This window comes from Etheostoma cragini, chromosome 21 (assembly GCF_013103735.1).
Source record: "Etheostoma cragini isolate CJK2018 chromosome 21, CSU_Ecrag_1.0, whole genome shotgun sequence".
NCBI lineage: Eukaryota > Metazoa > Chordata > Actinopteri > Perciformes > Percidae > Etheostoma > Etheostoma cragini.
The window spans coordinates 13,412,015-13,428,841 of NC_048427.1; the positions used below are offsets into that span (position 1 = coordinate 13,412,015).

General features: G+C 42.7%; 1 protein-coding gene across 1 annotated transcript in view; it reads left to right on the forward strand.

The window, feature by feature from the left end:
- The window catches only part of trrap (transformation/transcription domain-associated protein), an 83,402-nt gene that overhangs the window by 9,038 nt on the left and 57,537 nt on the right, over positions 1-16,827 (forward strand). The window contains 22 exon segments of the mRNA XM_034860092.1: positions 186-264; positions 858-1,092; positions 1,195-1,531; positions 1,641-1,738; positions 1,893-2,087; positions 2,254-2,445; positions 2,539-2,704; positions 2,808-3,064; positions 3,872-4,072; positions 5,337-5,488; positions 7,519-7,718; positions 8,024-8,241; positions 8,598-8,795; positions 9,011-9,271; positions 9,467-9,628; positions 9,876-9,972; positions 10,338-10,459; positions 13,626-13,796; positions 14,416-14,484; positions 15,789-15,809; positions 16,285-16,404; positions 16,773-16,822. Coding sequence (XP_034715983.1) covers positions 186-264; positions 858-1,092; positions 1,195-1,531; positions 1,641-1,738; positions 1,893-2,087; positions 2,254-2,445; positions 2,539-2,704; positions 2,808-3,064; positions 3,872-4,072; positions 5,337-5,488; positions 7,519-7,718; positions 8,024-8,241; positions 8,598-8,795; positions 9,011-9,271; positions 9,467-9,628; positions 9,876-9,972; positions 10,338-10,459; positions 13,626-13,796; positions 14,416-14,484; positions 15,789-15,809; positions 16,285-16,404; positions 16,773-16,822 — 3,601 coding nt within the window.

The window sequence follows — 16,827 nt, forward strand, 5'->3', positions numbered from 1 at the left end:
GAATACTGATACAAAGATGATCAGTCCCTCTAATATCGTGAATCATATCACAATCACAATATCAGTAAAAATAATGATATCGGGCAGCCCTAATATGAATTCCCCTTACATAGATCTGCATATTCAGACTGATACAAATATATACACATCATCATATAATGTAAAATTATTCTGTTTCGTTTCAGAGTTTATACCTTGTATGGACAAACTTTTTGATGAATCCATCCTGATCGGTTCTGGTTACACCGCTCGTGAGACTCTTAGGTGAGTTTTGTGCATGCTCACTCTCATTTGATCTCCTTTGTGTCAGTACTCTTTCTCTCTTGTGGTTGATGGCTCAGCCAGGTGCATGTTAACAAGTCCTAGCATATTAATCAGGCAGTTCTCTGCTACCGAAATTCTCAAAGAAGCTAACTCCAACACTGCAGCACAGATCGCACTGTCAAGTTGTCATGTACACCTGCATCTCCCGAGGCCATGCTGCGCACACATTCCCACCTTGTTGACCCTGTAGAATGCCAAACTAGCTCACCTCATCAACAAAATAGCTGTCATTTCACATTAGTACTACATAGGAAACAAGGCAGTTGGCTGAGACCTGGCAGGGCTACCATTGTCACTCATTAGCTCACTTTCTCTTTCCATTTCTCCTCCACATCTCCCGCGCATTGCCAATTGCATCCCAAAGCTACTTTCCATACCCATTAAACTTTTCCTTCTGCTTTCCTGATTACTACTTTTTCTGCCAGCTCGCTGGAGTACACTGTTTTTCGTTTTTTGCTACTATTTAGTTAGTTAGAAATATAATTATAGTTCCGGTCCAAATGTCATTGTTACATGTTTCCATTACTTTCCAGACCTTTGGCCTACAGCACACTAGCAGACCTGGTGCACCATGTTCGTCAGAACTTACCCCTGACAGATTTATCCTTAGCTGTGCAGCTCTTCGCCAAGAACATTGATGACGAGTCACTTCCCAGTAACATTCAGACCATGTCCTGCAAGCTGCTGCTCAACCTGGTAGACTGCATCCGGTCAAAGTCAGAGCAAGAGAACGGCAATGGACGAGACATCTTGATGAGGATGCTGGAGGTAGGCAGCCCGGAGCTTGGATCTGTAGACAAGACATTGATGTATATTACATAAACATTCAAAAAGAAATGTTGAGTCAATTTTCCCTCTCCAACAAAACAGGTGTTTGTGCTGAAGTTTCACACCATTGCACGGTACCAGCTTGTCTCCATCTTCAAAAAGTGCAAGCCTCAGTCAGAGATGGGTGTTGTTGACCCAGGGGTGTTACCCGGGGTACCAGCTACACCCACCCCATCCACTACCCCTGCCCTTCCACCTCCTGCTCCTCCTACGCCCGTAGCTGCGCCGCCTCCACCCCCAACAACGTCCTTTGACCGAACTGGTGAGAAGGAAGACAAGCAGACCTTTCAGGTTTCGGACTGCCGCAGCTTAGTCAAGACTTTGGTGTGTGGCGTAAAGACAATTACTTGGGGCATCACCTCTTGCAAGGCCCCAGGAGGTGAGAGGACACAGGCATAGCATACAAATGCACATGTACTGATGATTGTTTTGATGAAATTTGGATTTTACCTACATGCACTAATTCCTGTTTTACTTTTTTAAACCAGAGGCTCAATTCATTCCTAACAAGCAGCTTCAGCCAAAGGAGACACAGATCTACATTAAGCTGGTCAAATACGCCATGCAGGCCTTAGACATCTACCAGGTACAGCCACAAATCTTGACTTTACATCACTCTTTTCACTGGTGTAAATAAAATTAAGTTTGCCCATAAAAACAATTCTTAACAGATAAGCATATGTCAGTAAGACGTGGGTCTCAGAAATAGTGAGTGAACAACTGATGTTTCTCCTGACCAGGTTCAAGTTGCCAATAACCAGCAGACGTACATCAGGGTGGCCAACTGTCAAACTGTACGCATGAAGGAGGAGAAGGAAGTTCTGGAGCACTTTGCCGGGGTCTTCACCATGATGAACCCCCTCACATTCAAGGAGATTTTTCAGACAACTGTGCCGTACATGGTGGAAAGGATCTCTAAGAACTATGCACTGCAGGTACATGCTGTCTCCTATATAAACAATGTGTGAATTAGTTTTGTATTCCAGGTAATATGTTTTTCTCACTATTGATACAAGTTAATTTGTAACAATTCAGATGCTAAGTTCTTCAGTCTTAATTCATCACTTGTGCTCAAGTCTGTTCTTTTTTTCTGTTTCCCAGATTGTGGCAAATTCTTTCCTGGCCAACTTGTCAACGTCTGCTTTATTTGCCACCATCCTCGTAGAGTATCTTCTTGAGAGACTGCCAGAGATGGGCTCCAATGTTGAGCTCTCAAACCTTTACCTCAAACTCTTCAAACTAGTATTTGGTTCAGTGTCACTGTTTGCTGCTGAAAATGAGCAGATGCTCAAGGTAAGTGGATGTTTTTGTCGGACTAGTTTCTTTTTTAAATTTCCTTTAGATTTTTTTCACTTTTGATTAATAATGCTGTCCCTGTTTCCTCAGCCACACCTCCACAAGATTGTCAACAGCTCCATGGAGCTGGCCCAATCAGCTAAGGAACCCTACAACTACTTCCTGCTTCTCCGGGCTCTCTTCCGCTCCATTGGTGGAGGCAGTCATGATCTGCTCTACCAGGAGTTCCTACCTCTTCTACCTAACCTGCTGCAAGGTAAAGTGTCACACCCACCATTACTCTGAATTGCAGATGAGTCATATTTGAATTTGAAAAAGTACACCCCACCTTTTCAATTCTCCCCTTCCCATGCTCTTAGGTCTGAACATGCTGCAGAGTGGCCTTCACAAACAGCACATGAAGGATCTATTTGTGGAATTGTGTTTGACGGTGCCGGTGCGTCTGAGCTCCTTGCTGCCGTACTTACCCATGCTCATGGATCCGCTGGTGTCTGCCCTCAATGGCTCTCAGACTCTGGTCAGCCAAGGCCTTCGCACCCTGGAGCTGTGTGTGGACAACCTTCAGCCTGACTTCCTCTATGACCACATTCAGCCTGTCAGGGCCGAGCTCATGCAGGTGGGTGGTTGTTCTTATCATCATGCCCGATGCCATTTTTTTCTGAGCCCGCCGGGAGCACACGTTTAGATCCTACAAATAACTGATTTAAAGTGTATCCAATCATTAGACCATTCTCTCTAAATCAGTTAGCATATCTGCCCTCTAGTGGTCAACAGAGGATTTGTCTATAGCTACACAATATGCACTGAGCCAGGACCAGTCACACATGCGTTATTATGGAACCCACGCAACTTCTAGGCAAAACCCGCTCTTGAATAATGTTCACACGCTCCTATTGGACAGGCATTTATGCTTAGGCTAGGTAACGGAACCAGATTTGTCTAGGTCCTAACCCCTGACCAGTCGGCTATCTTAACCTTAACCACTCGAGGTCAATGCCTAAAACCAACCAGTCGGGCTGCTTTGTAAGGCTGGACTTACCTAATTGTTACGTGGGATCCATAATAATGCGTCACACACATCTATAATACAATACCGCTGAACTGGTTACGGTGATTCCCACCTGCAACATCAAGTCATGTTTTTTATCCCTATAGCTCAGCATTGGTAAAAAAGAGAGCCAAATAAATAGATGTGGTTTTAGTTGAATTTCGACTTCATTGCTATCAATATTCAGTAGCTCCTTACGTACAGTGACTTATTAGCCTTTCCAGCATTTTGTTGTTTTTTAGTTAAGTGTGGCAGTAATGATTGTAGTTGGTCATCACAGTTTTGACCGTGGTCATACAGTATAATTCCCTTCTTCTGTTATTTCCTGTCAACACAAAAGCTTAAAATTATGCTCCTTCTCTTCCTGTGCTGCAGGCGTTGTGGCGTACCCTCCGTAACCCGGCTGAGAGCATCTCTCATGTAGCCTACCGAGTGTTGGGAAAGTTCGGTGGCAGCAACAGGAAGATGCTGAAGGAGTCTCAGAGGCTGCATTATGTGGTGACCGAGGTCCAAGGACCTAGCATCAAGGCCGAATTCACTGACTGCAAGGCATCCATACAGCTACCCATGGAAAAGGTAAGACCACACCATTGGCATTGAATGCTTGTATTATGTTCACTGCTTTGTTAAGTTGTTTGCAGATCTCTTGAGGAAAGTTTTTGAATGATTTCACTTTGTTACATTTCCTGAAATCAGTCTCCCTTTTTGTATTTCAGTTTTAGAAATAAATCATTAAACGTAAAAGAGCTTGATATTCCACATTATTGTTCTCCACTGAGAGCAATATATCCTTGTCGTGTGTCTGTGTGTGTGTGTCTGTATGTGTGTGTGTGTGTGTGTGTCCTCCAGGTAATTAAATTCACCTCCTGTTTCTCCTTCTCATCCCCAGTCAGTAATCATCAATCTAGGCTGGGCCACCATGACGGCATTATTTACTCTCACTAATGGCTGCTCCTTCTTTCTGGCTATCCATCTGTGTGTTTGCCATCATCTTGGGCGCAGGCAGCAAACACAGTCTCACACACTCACTTGCCGCACAGGCTGAAGGCACAAATCTCTAGCAGGCTCACAATACAGCCATATGGATAGTTGGCACATTGAGGGAAAGGCAGTTTAAAGTGCTGTAAGGTAAAAGAGAGAGATCAAATAACAGTGATTTGAATAACTTGATTCTCTTCAAGGTTGTACGAGTAAACAACCAAAAGGGATTTCAGCAGCGTTTCGGAATATCTTCTTTTTGGTTTGCCTGAAAAGCTCTTTTCCAATTCCATTTTATCTTTGGAATATTGTTTTTATTGACCACATCTGAAAAATGTTTTTATTAGGTCTGTACTCCTAAAAGACTTGAATACAAAGTTGTCTTTTCTGCAAATTTGCCATCAAAATTGTCTTAATTTTCCCTTCAATTTCATATCTGAAGTGATATAATACTCATACTCAGTCCTGACAGAAATATCCTCATATCCTAATACACTGACAGGTTTACAATTCAATTCTGCGGTGCCCTCATCTCTCTGCTCAACCTGCCTCTCTTCTTGCATCTTCCTCATCTTCTCCTCTGTTCTGAGTGGCATTAATTAGTTCATTTTCTCCCTTTTTAAGTGCCTGGCTGCTGTGGCTTGTCAGCCCATAATTTAGAAATCATAATGACCTTTGCTCAGCCAGATGGTGCCCTGTGGTACTTCCTACAAATGGATCCCATGTATAGTTGCATATCGCATTTTAATTCCCATATTAATAATATGGAATATTGGCATTTTGCAAGATAGTAACTTGTGTTTTCAGAATATAAAATGGTGAAGATTTTAAAGTAAGGTTTGTCTGGTATATTCCTTTCAAGGCGATAGAGACCGCCCTAGACTGTCTGAAGAGTGCCAACACAGAGCCCTACTACAGGCGACAGGCCTGGGAGGTCATTAAGTGTTTCCTGGTGGCCATGACCAGTCTGGATGACAACAAGCACGCTCTCTACCAGCTGCTGTCTCATCCCAAGTAAGTAAACATTCTAGGTTGGATTTTGACTGTGGCTTTTGCCTAGATATTGTGGTTATTGTGGTTTTAATTTACAGTTAATTAATATTATTTCAGTTGTAATGCAGGAATGAATTACTTTTTTTTTTTTTTTTTACCACATAAGCACTGTCCAATATATTTTAAGGAACGTCCTTGACATTGAATTTCTCTACATACATTCAGTGAACTGGCCTCTTAGGTCTACACAAGTGGCGAGAGATGATACAGTGTCATGTATTTGAGTAGGGCTGAGTACCAAACTTTGAAAGTATCAAGTATCAACATACCTTTTCATTCAATACCAAATTTCAATACCTAAGGAGTAAATCTCATCAGTGTAAGTGAGCCAATAAGCATGCAGCATACTTGTATCAAGATCTTATAATGCTTGTGATTGGCTGTCTAACGTTACATGCTGAAGCAGGAACGCAGCAGGAAAAAAACGACATTATGCACAGAGACGGGCCTCACGTATGTTGCTGTTAACTTTTGCTAGGCTTGGCTACAATGTGTATCAGAGGTGAATGTGCAATGTTGTAACTTCTTAAAATGTGTATTGATAAAATCGGTATGTAACAATAAGTATAGTTCAGGAACCAGTATCCGTGTCACAGTACGGTTACTGGTACCAATAGAGTAAAAGCTTTGAACGATCCCCAGCCCTACATTTGAGTCCATACACAGCCAAGTCTTTGAACAATCCCCCCCCCCCCCCCCCCCCCCCCCCCCCCCCCCCCCCCCCCCTCTTTAACTTTTACTTGACTCCACTTGAACTTGATCTCCAACCCTGCCCACTGCTTACCCCACCGTTGCTGTCGACCCTTTCCTAAGCCCATTCACCACAGCCGCTCTGTGTGTATCATCTTGCCTCCACCCCTATTCCACCACCTGCTGACACGGCCTCCTTTTATTCTCTCACATCACGTCTTCACCACCCTCCCCACCACACACTGCCTCATCAATTCCGTCTCAAGAGCGGGTGTTGCTAAATACACACTCGCAGGCCCTCACCCCCTGGCAGGCTTCACTGCGAGGCAGAGACACATACATGAACAGACAAACAGGAAGGGGGGTTGGTTGTTCGGTGGGTTAGTCACATTACCATCATTGATTCCAGGGCCAGGGGCTTATTGACTTTCCCCTGTCTGTTTTTGCTACACTATGCCCCTTACACTCTCCTGTCATGCTGCACCAACACACACTTTGCACATGACTATGTCGGTGTGCCCATTTCTGCGGGGATAATGAAGTGTGTTAGTTAGGATCAGGGGGCCTGCATGCCCCCTCCTCTTGTAATATTTAGTTTCTCTCTTTCTCTCTGCCTCCCATCAACTTTTGTACACACTGATCCTTGCGCCAGTATTTGTGATTGTAAATATACCCATCCAGTTTTAAAAGAAAAAAAACAACACATTGAGCAAATCATGAAATGCCAACTGGGGACAACACATCAGTGTTGGAGTGGCAAGCCCCTGGATGAATAAAGGGGAATCTATCAGACTTTCTGTCAGCCATGCCACCCCTTACTTTCTTCAGCTTCCTTAGCTCCTCTCACCCCACCCTCCCTCCACTTCTTCTCTCTCCTCCTCCAAAGAGCAGTCTTTTAAATGGCAATAATGAAATGAAGCGATCCATCAGGCCTGCCCCTGGCGTGTGGCATTATAAAACACAAGCTCAAGCATGGAGAAAACAGCTGCTCAATCACACCAAGGCCCAGTTGCCTTCAGCTGCAGTAAATAACAAAAGATACCAACAGGGGACAAAGAGGGAGGCATAGGAATAGAACGACAGGAGTTTAGAGGAGAGAGTACATGTAAGGACGGAGAAAATCTGAGTTACAGGTTTATGGACTGCAGTCAAGCAAAGGACATGGATCTTAATTTTTAAATATTTGCAAATTGACTGAACACAAACTCCTTTAAAGAAGGTTCAAGTGGCACTACCACATAGTATTTTGTCCTTGTTAATATGGAATTCTCTAATTCATTGTGTGGTTGTCTCCCCATTAGCTTTGCTGAGAAGTGGATCCCCAATGTCATCATCTCTCACCGCTACAAAGCACAAGACACGCCTGCCCGCAGAACTTTTGAACAGGCCCTGACTGGGGCATTCATGTCTGCTGTGATAAAGGACCTGAGGCCCAGCGCGCTGCCCTTCGTGGCCAGCCTGATTCGCCATTATACCATGGTCGCCGTGGCTCAGCAGTGTGGTGAGGGACTAGTGCTCTTGCTATTCTCTACATCTAATATTAGCTTTCTGTTTTGCACCGGTATTGGCATTGTTTCCCAGCTGCACAAGAATATCAGTCACTTTCCAATTTTGTCCTTTCTCCGGTTTTATTAAGATTTTGGCTTTTTCGTTTTTTTTTTTATTTGACACCAAATAAAAGAATAATAAACGTATGAGTTACTTGCACTGTAAAACGTAGTTGTAACATCTTTTAATCAATATTAAGATGAATATATTTCACGTTAAACATGTTTCCTTTCCTCTTGTCCTCCCCTGTGATCCCAGGTCCGTTCCTGCTGCCGAGCTACCAGCTGGGCAGCCAGCCAAGCACAGCCATGTTCCACAGTGAGGAGAATGGCTCAAAAGGCATGGATCCGCTAGTTCTGATTGATGCCATAGCTATATGCATGGCCTACGAGGAGAAGGAGCTGTGTAAGATTGGAGAAGTGGCCCTGGCCGTCATTTTTGACGTCGCCAGCATCATTCTTTGCTCCAAGGAGAGGGTATGTCTCCGGAAGGAGAGTGTTGGAGGGTTCAGTTATTTGTAAATATAATGAAGACAATGCCACTTCTACTCATTGTACCAATTGTAATGTAAATGTAGTAAACTGTGCTGGACATTAATATAACTTTGGAAATACTTTACTCTCAATATTGTGCTAAATCAACCCAGAAAACCTTATTCTGACAAACAATTGCTTGCATATACATATTGAAGTTTGAAGTGAACATCTGATAAACCATTTTTTGCCAGTTAATAATCATTCTTTTATGTGTTTGATGTAAGTTTTTAAATAGTAAGTGATTGGTTTTAAATGGGAATCAGTTAATCATCCCAGCGTCTTGTCTACATCTTCAGGCATGCCAGCTGCCCCTGTTTTCCTACATTGTGGAGCGACTGTGTGCCTGCTGCTATGAGCAGGCCTGGTATGCCAAGCTTGGTGGCGTGGTGTCCATTAAGTTCCTAATGGAGAGACTGCCTCTGATCTGGGTGCTACAGAACCAGCTCACCTTTCTCAAGGCCCTGCTCTTTGTCATGATGGACCTCACAGGAGAGGTTCGAGGAAATTACTGAATAACCTAATATCTAGCAAAAATCTAGTAGAAGGGACACCTCTGTTTATCAATTAGGTGTTAAGATTTACCTGCGTTTGTTGTCGACTTTTCTGTTCAAATGTCGTCTTGCAGCACGTGCGATGTAACTTTCCTCTTTTGTTGCACAACTTACTGCAGTGGCGTTGTACTTACTAACTGATTCATTTTTGCAATAAGGTATCAAATGGAGCAGTAGCCATGGCTAAGACCACCCTGGAGCAGTTGCTTGTGCGCTGTGCCACTCCACTGAAAGATGAAGAAAAGACTGAGGAGCTTCTGGCTGCCCAGGACAAGTCTTTTCATATGGTCACGCATGACCTGGTCCGAGAGGTCACCTCCCCCAACTCAACCGTCAGAAAGCAGGCCATGCACTCCCTGCAGGTGCTAGCCCAGGTCACCGGCAAGAGCGTTACCGTCATCATGGAACCACACAAAGAGGTGAAACCAATGACTGTAAAGTTTTCTATAAATGTTATGCTAGATGACTTTTTTAGGTAAAAATCATTTCAGCTTAATCACAAAATGGCTGTGAGAATTTTTCCGTTTTAAAACAAAACCTGAGTGTGAAATACAGACTGTCTGTCTTTTAATTTGCATTACTTGATGGTTTTCTTTGGACTTTCTTAATTTCAGGTGTTGCAAGATATGGTTCCCCCCAAGAAACACCTGCTCCGCCACCAGCCTGCCAACGCACAGATCGGCCTGATGGAGGGCAACACCTTCTGCACCACCCTGCAGCCCCGCCTCTTCACAATGGACCTTAATGTCATAGAGCACAAGGTCTTCTACACAGAGGTATGAAAGTCACTGAAATGAATCAAATGTAGTTCTCCTAAATGTTTCTTAATGTTATGCTATGCTAATTATATATAGCTCTTTTTTCCACTTTGGCACAATGTTATGTGGTGCAAGGGCATCTCAGGCTTAGATTTAGCATATTTTCACAAATTATAAAAGGAGAAATGTGTGTGCATACAAATCTATCTCTACATTTAGCTGATTATTGACCTCTAACCTTTGCCTCCCCCCCTCCTCCTTATAGCTGTTGAACCTGTGTGAGGCAGAGGATGCTGCTCTGATGAAGCTGCCCTGTTATAAGAGCCTTCCCTCGCTGGTTCCCCTCCGCATCGCTGCTCTTAGTGAGTAGGACCTGCTCAACTTAATATTGGTCCCCACTATTGTAGAATTTTTGCAATATGTACTTAATTGTCTTTTGTGAAACCTAATATGACAGATTGTATCATAAGTTAAGTCTTACTTCTGTCATGTTAGCAGAGACTGTTTTGATAATTATTGCTTACCATATTTTGTGACTTTAATCTTGGTTTTACGTGTGTGTGTGTGTGTGTGTGTGTGTGTGTGTGTGTGTGTGTGTGTAAATTGAATTAATAGCTATCATACTAAAATTGCTACTTAAAGTATTTAAATAATTTGACTTTAGTTTGGATTATGGTATCGACTATTTTGATCTCTTGTGTTGAGTGTTACTTTATTTTTTGTTTAGATGCCCTTGCAGCTTGTAACTACTTGCCACAGTCCAGAGAGAAGATCATTGCTGCCCTTTTTAAAGCCCTCAACTCCACCAACAATGAACTGCAGGAAGCGGGCGAGGCATGTATGAGGAAGGTGAGTGCAACCTCTTTCGTTGTTTTCTTGTTACTTGTGAATGATATGGATTCGGACATTGCATTAGGGCTGCAAAATGCATAGTTTTTAATTGTCATTGCGATATCCACTGGTGCGATATCTGACATATCAAGCTGGTCTCACGCCAGTTTGTGAAATGGTCACGTTATTTTGATTTATTAATTTGTGTGCAGGTCACATTAATGTCGCTTCATTTCATGTACAGGTCACGATTTTCAAACGTGACCATTTCACAAACTGCCATGACACTGGGCTGCACTGGGGGACAAAACAACAGGGAAATGAAATGCCACACGTGGGACGGTGACAACAACTCGTGCCAGAACAAGATCCGCGGTCTCTGGGGGACAAAACAACGGGGAAATTGAACGCCACACACCCGCAACCACAGCGGGACGGACCGTCACACGCAGGACGTGATCCCCTGGTGCAGGGACACGATCCGCGGTCTCTGGCACGCAACAACGGGGAAATGAACACGCTGGCCACAACATTGTCATGGTTGTGGTTATGAAAAACAGAACAGGGAAAGAAACTGTCACACGCAGGACACGCCGACAACAACCCGAGACAGACACAGTTAAAATCTCTATTTTTCTCATACTAATGAAACATGTAGGCTACATTTTTGTGTGGAAAGCCCGCTTTTATCAAGCAACTATAAGAAGGCATTTGGGGCAACAAGCGCACATTAATAAGCTGTTTAATTTAAAATGTTCAATGTTTTGACCTTTCCTGATCGCTTCATTTCCAAACGTGGTCAGAAAACCAGGGGAGACTCGTTACCTCCAGGGCTGACGTTATAAAATGAATAACGTCCGGGTTAAAATCCCGTTTCTGGTGAGCAAAATAATCAATTTGGCATTTAGTCTGGGGTTTATTTCGGATACCTCACACACTGTGTACAAAACGTATTCCACCAACTCTGCTCCGGTCACATCTACAATACGTCTGCTTCCTCTTTCTCTTTTCTGCCCACTTTCCACACACACACACACAGTCCCACACGCACTGAGCTCTTTTAAAGGAGCCACGGCACCATTTTTCAACAAATGCCTGTTGTGCTCAAATGTGCTGATGTGACAGAGCCCGACCCGAACCTGACTACAATTTCTAAATATCTGTCCAAACCTGGCTTTGTTGGGATTGGGTCGGGTATCCATGCCTCAGTTAGGAAGAGAATAACGCAGAAAGGAACTGGAACACGCGGGATGCAATCCCCGGTCTCCGGGGTGAAAGTCCTGTGTTGTGTGACCCATCCACCACCCCGACCAACCTCCATGTGTGGATTTTCAGCTTTTCATACTACTTGCTGCTATAGTTCTATGATCATGAAATAGGCTTCCCATTGAAATACATTACTTCAAAATTCATAATCAACACATGAAAATAACGACATTAACGTGACCTGTACACAAATCAATAGATTAAATAAAATGACCATTTCAAAAACTGCCATGAGACTGGGCTGGACACATCATCAAAGAAAATCAGGTTCTTTGTCTTTGTTGAAAGAAAGTATCAGTAAAAAACTACATGTTAGAATCTAAATGTCATTATTTTTTTGGTGGTGCCTCTTATAACTAGATCAATTAAAAGAATGTTGGAAAGGATTCCCTTTAATTTGTTTCAAATTCAACAAGTGATTTATTGTATTCTAGAAGAATACGGAAAGCAGCAGTAAGGCAGAACTGAGTACACTTTAAAATGTTTTATTTTTCGCAAGTAATATCGTTATTGGGATATTTAACAACATTATCACATATTTCCTCACATTGTGCAACCCTACATTAAATCATGATCACAGTAAATACTGTGCTTGAATTTGTTACATGTTCAAGAAAACTGCATTTTGAAATTGTGAAATTGTTCTGGCCCATCTTAGCATCTTAACATTGCCCCCTGTTTGAAAACAATTGATTTTGAATTAATTTCAAGACTTTATCGATTACTTAGAACGCTCAGACTTCTTTTACATCACTCACTTCAGCTGCAACTCCCTTTGAGCAAAAAACACCGGCTGAGATCAACAGACATGACCTTTCTAAATCTGGATTAAAGACTGTGCCCTTAAGCTATGAAGCAATCTACTTAAGTTCAGTTCAAACTAGCGAAATCACACTGTCTACACGATTAAAATGGCCCTCTACTCTGTCACCCTTATGCTTTCTCCTTTTAATTATCTAGTTGTCTATCTTATATAATTTTATAGCCTGTTACTTTGTTAGTTGTGTGCTTTTTGTGACTGTTATGTTTTCTAAGTATAGTTTTTTATTATCTTGTTTTGCATTGTTCTCTCTCTTTGCTTCCTCCCTGCTTCATTAGTTCTTTTTATCTGTATCACTCATGTCATTTGCCATCTCCGAGGCCCTTTGGTAATCCTCCCCTCACACCATTTCCCCACCCAGTTATCTTCATATGGACCTCCCTCTGCTTTATCACACTCTCCATGAACCAGTCGTGCCTCCATTCATCAAAATATCCATACCAACCTTGCCTCTATCCATCTATCTCAAGCTCTTTGTCCCTTTTTCCTTCCATTTCTATGTCCTTCATTTTCTGTCTTTACCACCATCACTCCTTTTCACTATCCTGTGAATCTTTTTTTTTTCTTTTCTTTTTTCTGCACGGCTGTTCTCTGCTCCCTCCATTCTTTCATCTCTGCCCTGCTAGCACTAATGAGTGTTGCCATGGCCCAATCGATACAGGATGGAGGGCTTTTTTCTCAGCAGTGAGAGGAAAATGAATGTGGCTGCCATGCATCATTCTCGTGTGTGTGTGTGTGTGTTTGTGTGAGATCAGTGTGTGGTGTTGGCATGGGTGCTTGTTTACAGCTGGTCATGCCCTCATTAGAGTGGCTTTAGAGCCTAAATAGAGACACAAGAGGTAGCGAGCAGTTCATGGGTCAAAAATGATTTGGCATTAACGAATTGGTCACAATGCAATTTGGTCACAGATCTTAATAATACTTTAAATTGTCAACATATGTTTAATGTAAGGTTTGACATCATCAGAGCAAAACAAGCCTGTATTCTGAGTTAGGAGGATAAATTCAAAAGTTTCTGTAGAGGCATATTTAAGCGAAAATGTTTACTTTAAATTTTTGGGAAATTGCTAACAAATGTTTTCCTGCACTCTTTTGTAGTTCCTGGAAGGCGCAACCATTGAGGTGGACCAGATCCACACTCACATGCGGCCCCTACTGATGATGCTGGGTGACTACCGCAGCCTGACGCTCAACGTGGTGAACCGCCTAACCTCAGTCACACGGCTTTTCCCCAACTCCTTCAATGACAAGTTCTGTGATCAGATGATGGTGAGAAACCTCGACTCCGGTCTTCCTCCTCATCTCACAACATTATTTATTCAAAATTCTTGACTGCACATAAGGCAGTTCATTATGGCATCAGCATGACAACCAAACCTTTCAACTGTGGCACTTGGTGCTAGGCTTGAAACTGTAGACAATTGTTTTTATCTACAGTATCTACTAAATATCAATTTTTCTATACATATAATATATATATAAAAGTCTAAAAACTTTACTGAATATTGCAGTAAGTATAAACAAATGGTTATTTTTCGGTATTTTCATGAAGAAAAAGTGTTAATATGTGAAAAATTCACAATGCAATTTCTCTTTAAATTAATTTTATATACTACTATAATATATATTGCTATAATATCTTTACCTATGCTATACTTTACCTATGGCCCTTAAACAGTAGTAAAAGGTATAGTATCATCATGAAAACAAAACTTTCGTTTCTGCAACATGTTTAAATATTGTTCTTCTGACATATTCTAGTATAAAAAGTAAAAGTATTTAAACTGGTAAGCCCCATGAAGACATACCTATTGAGCTAGACAAATGTGCACACACATGTACTTCGCCAACACACAGTCTCAATCTCATCTCTCTCTGTCTCTCACAGCAACACCTGAGGAAGTGGATGGAAGTGGTTGTAATAACACACAAGGGAGGCCAGCGCGGTGATGGCAGTGTAAGTATACATTACACATTCAGACAATCCAATACACACACACCTACAAGCAGCTGTTTCATCATATGAGCTATGGACAATGTCGGACGAGTCAGGTGTGGACATTGTTTATAGATGCTCTTTCACAGATGACAATGAGCTGCTTCATTCAAACGGGGGCTCAGTTGGTCATTACACAGACTTTGTACTTGGGAGCTGGCAGTGTAAAGTCTGTTTAATGTCCAGTCCAACTGTTCCAGACATTTGCGTTCTCACATACAGCTCCTCTGGGTAATGTCTAGATCATTTCAGGTTTGCAGTACATGCATGAGAAGAGACTATAGTCTGTTGCTGCAGGTCAGCATACAGCTGTCTACTGGCATCTTTTAAAACTCTTTTACTTAAACCAAACCACACACGCTGGGAGGGACAGAAAAATAGCCCCTTATACTCACAAAGCCATAGTCGCATGTAGTCAACACCTCCTCATTGTGGCCTCCTCCCAGATGAGTTGCGAGTGGCCATATTACAATCAATGATTAATTAGGCGCCAGGCAGGCTGTGGTGGGCCCAGCGCTGCGTCTCCTCATTATCTCCCGGACAGATAACCTTGTAAAGGGAGAGAAAAGGTGAGTTAGAAAGAGGGGTGAAAAAAACAGCTGCCTCTCACTCATAAAAATAAAGACCCTTTTTTCCTCCCTGCTTTTTAAGTGAGTGTATAGTGCCCAATCTGGTTTAATTAGATGCAAATTGGCCCTTTGTTTTTTCCTCCCTCTAACCAGTGGTCTTTGTTCGTGTTGACAGCAAGGCTGGCAGTGACAGTAAAGCCAGGGTCAGGGGGTCAATTAGCCCAGCTTGATAAAGACGACAAAAAATGGAGAAAAGGGAGATGGAGCAGGACTTAGGAGGATGGTCTTAAGACACCCAGGCATGAGGGCGTGTTTTGACAGAGGAGGAGAAGAGTATGAAGCAGAGTAAAGAGGCGTAATGAGAAGTAAAGCGCTTATATGAAATAAAAAGAAAACAAAAAGGGTTTAACCAAATCAAAATGTCATGACCTGATATCTGTCCTATGCTTATTCCATGGATTCTGTGTTGCTCAACTGACATTCCAGCATGGCCGCTGCCCAGTTATTCACCATTCGCTGAGAAAAGTTGTTCCTGAGGTCAATCGTAAAGGTTGCTGCCGTCTGCCCATTCATTTCATTATCACGCTGTCTAATCTGCTCACCTTCCATCTGGAACAAAGACAGACAACACACAGCCACACAAAAAAGCACATACTGCTCTGCTGACTCTGATCATTGTCTCCCGTTCCGGTACAGCCTGCGTTGGAGGGGGTTGAGGTGAGATGTGACCTGGTGTTGCGCCCTCTGTTCGTGACTTTCTGTCAGTAGTTGAATCAATGCCGTGGTAGTGGTGCTGGTGAAGTTGACCCGTATTTTTGTGTCCGTGTCTGTGGTCGTCTTCAGAAATGTTCCTGTCATCTCAACCTGTAACCTCACATTTTGACTGAAATGTCTAAGCCTGCCACATTCACTTTGACTTTTGCACCTCTTAAGATATTGATAATACAAGGTTTCATACTGTCCTCTATTTGTTTGTCTTGTGTGGGGCTCTGCACCTTTTCCGTGGGACGTTAACTGAGCACAGATTGCATTTTCAGTCGTTTGACTACGATTCGTCCTTGTCTTTCAACAGTGGCTATCGATCAAAACTGTCTGTCAGAAATGATGTCCGTATGTAGTTCCATCATCGTTCCAAAAATATTGAATACTCTCCATTCTCCCCTCCGTTCTTTTTCTCCGACTATTTCTCTAGGAGATGAAGATCTGTTCTGCCATCATTAACCTTTTCCACCTGATCCCAGCCGCACCTCAGACTCTGGTCAAACCTCTGCTGGAGGTGGTCATGAAGACCGAGAGGGCCATGCTCATAGAGGTAGGACACCAAATCCACTCCAGCTCTTCTAGTTGTATTCATTGTAAGGTTCCATGGTATTACGAGGGTAGTTGTTGTGTAGATGACTAAAGCAAGTAAAAAAAAAAAATAATAATCAATAGGTAAAGTCGAATACTACTAGAAGACCCTTGATAATCTGATATTATTTCTACATCCTGCATTAAGCCTTCTAATCCTATTTGATCTGTATCTGATGTATAGGGTTAATGGTTACTACTCTGTAATTCAGTACAGATCTTGACAAGAAAGTGCTTTTGCTTTTATGAAATTGTTTTTCCATTTCTACCTGCTTCTTATTTCTCCTCTCCTCCCTCCCTCCCTCCCTCCCTCCCTCCCTCCTGTGCCAGGCCGGAAGTCCGTTCAGGGAGCCTTTGATCAAGTTCCTGACACGTCACCCGTCTC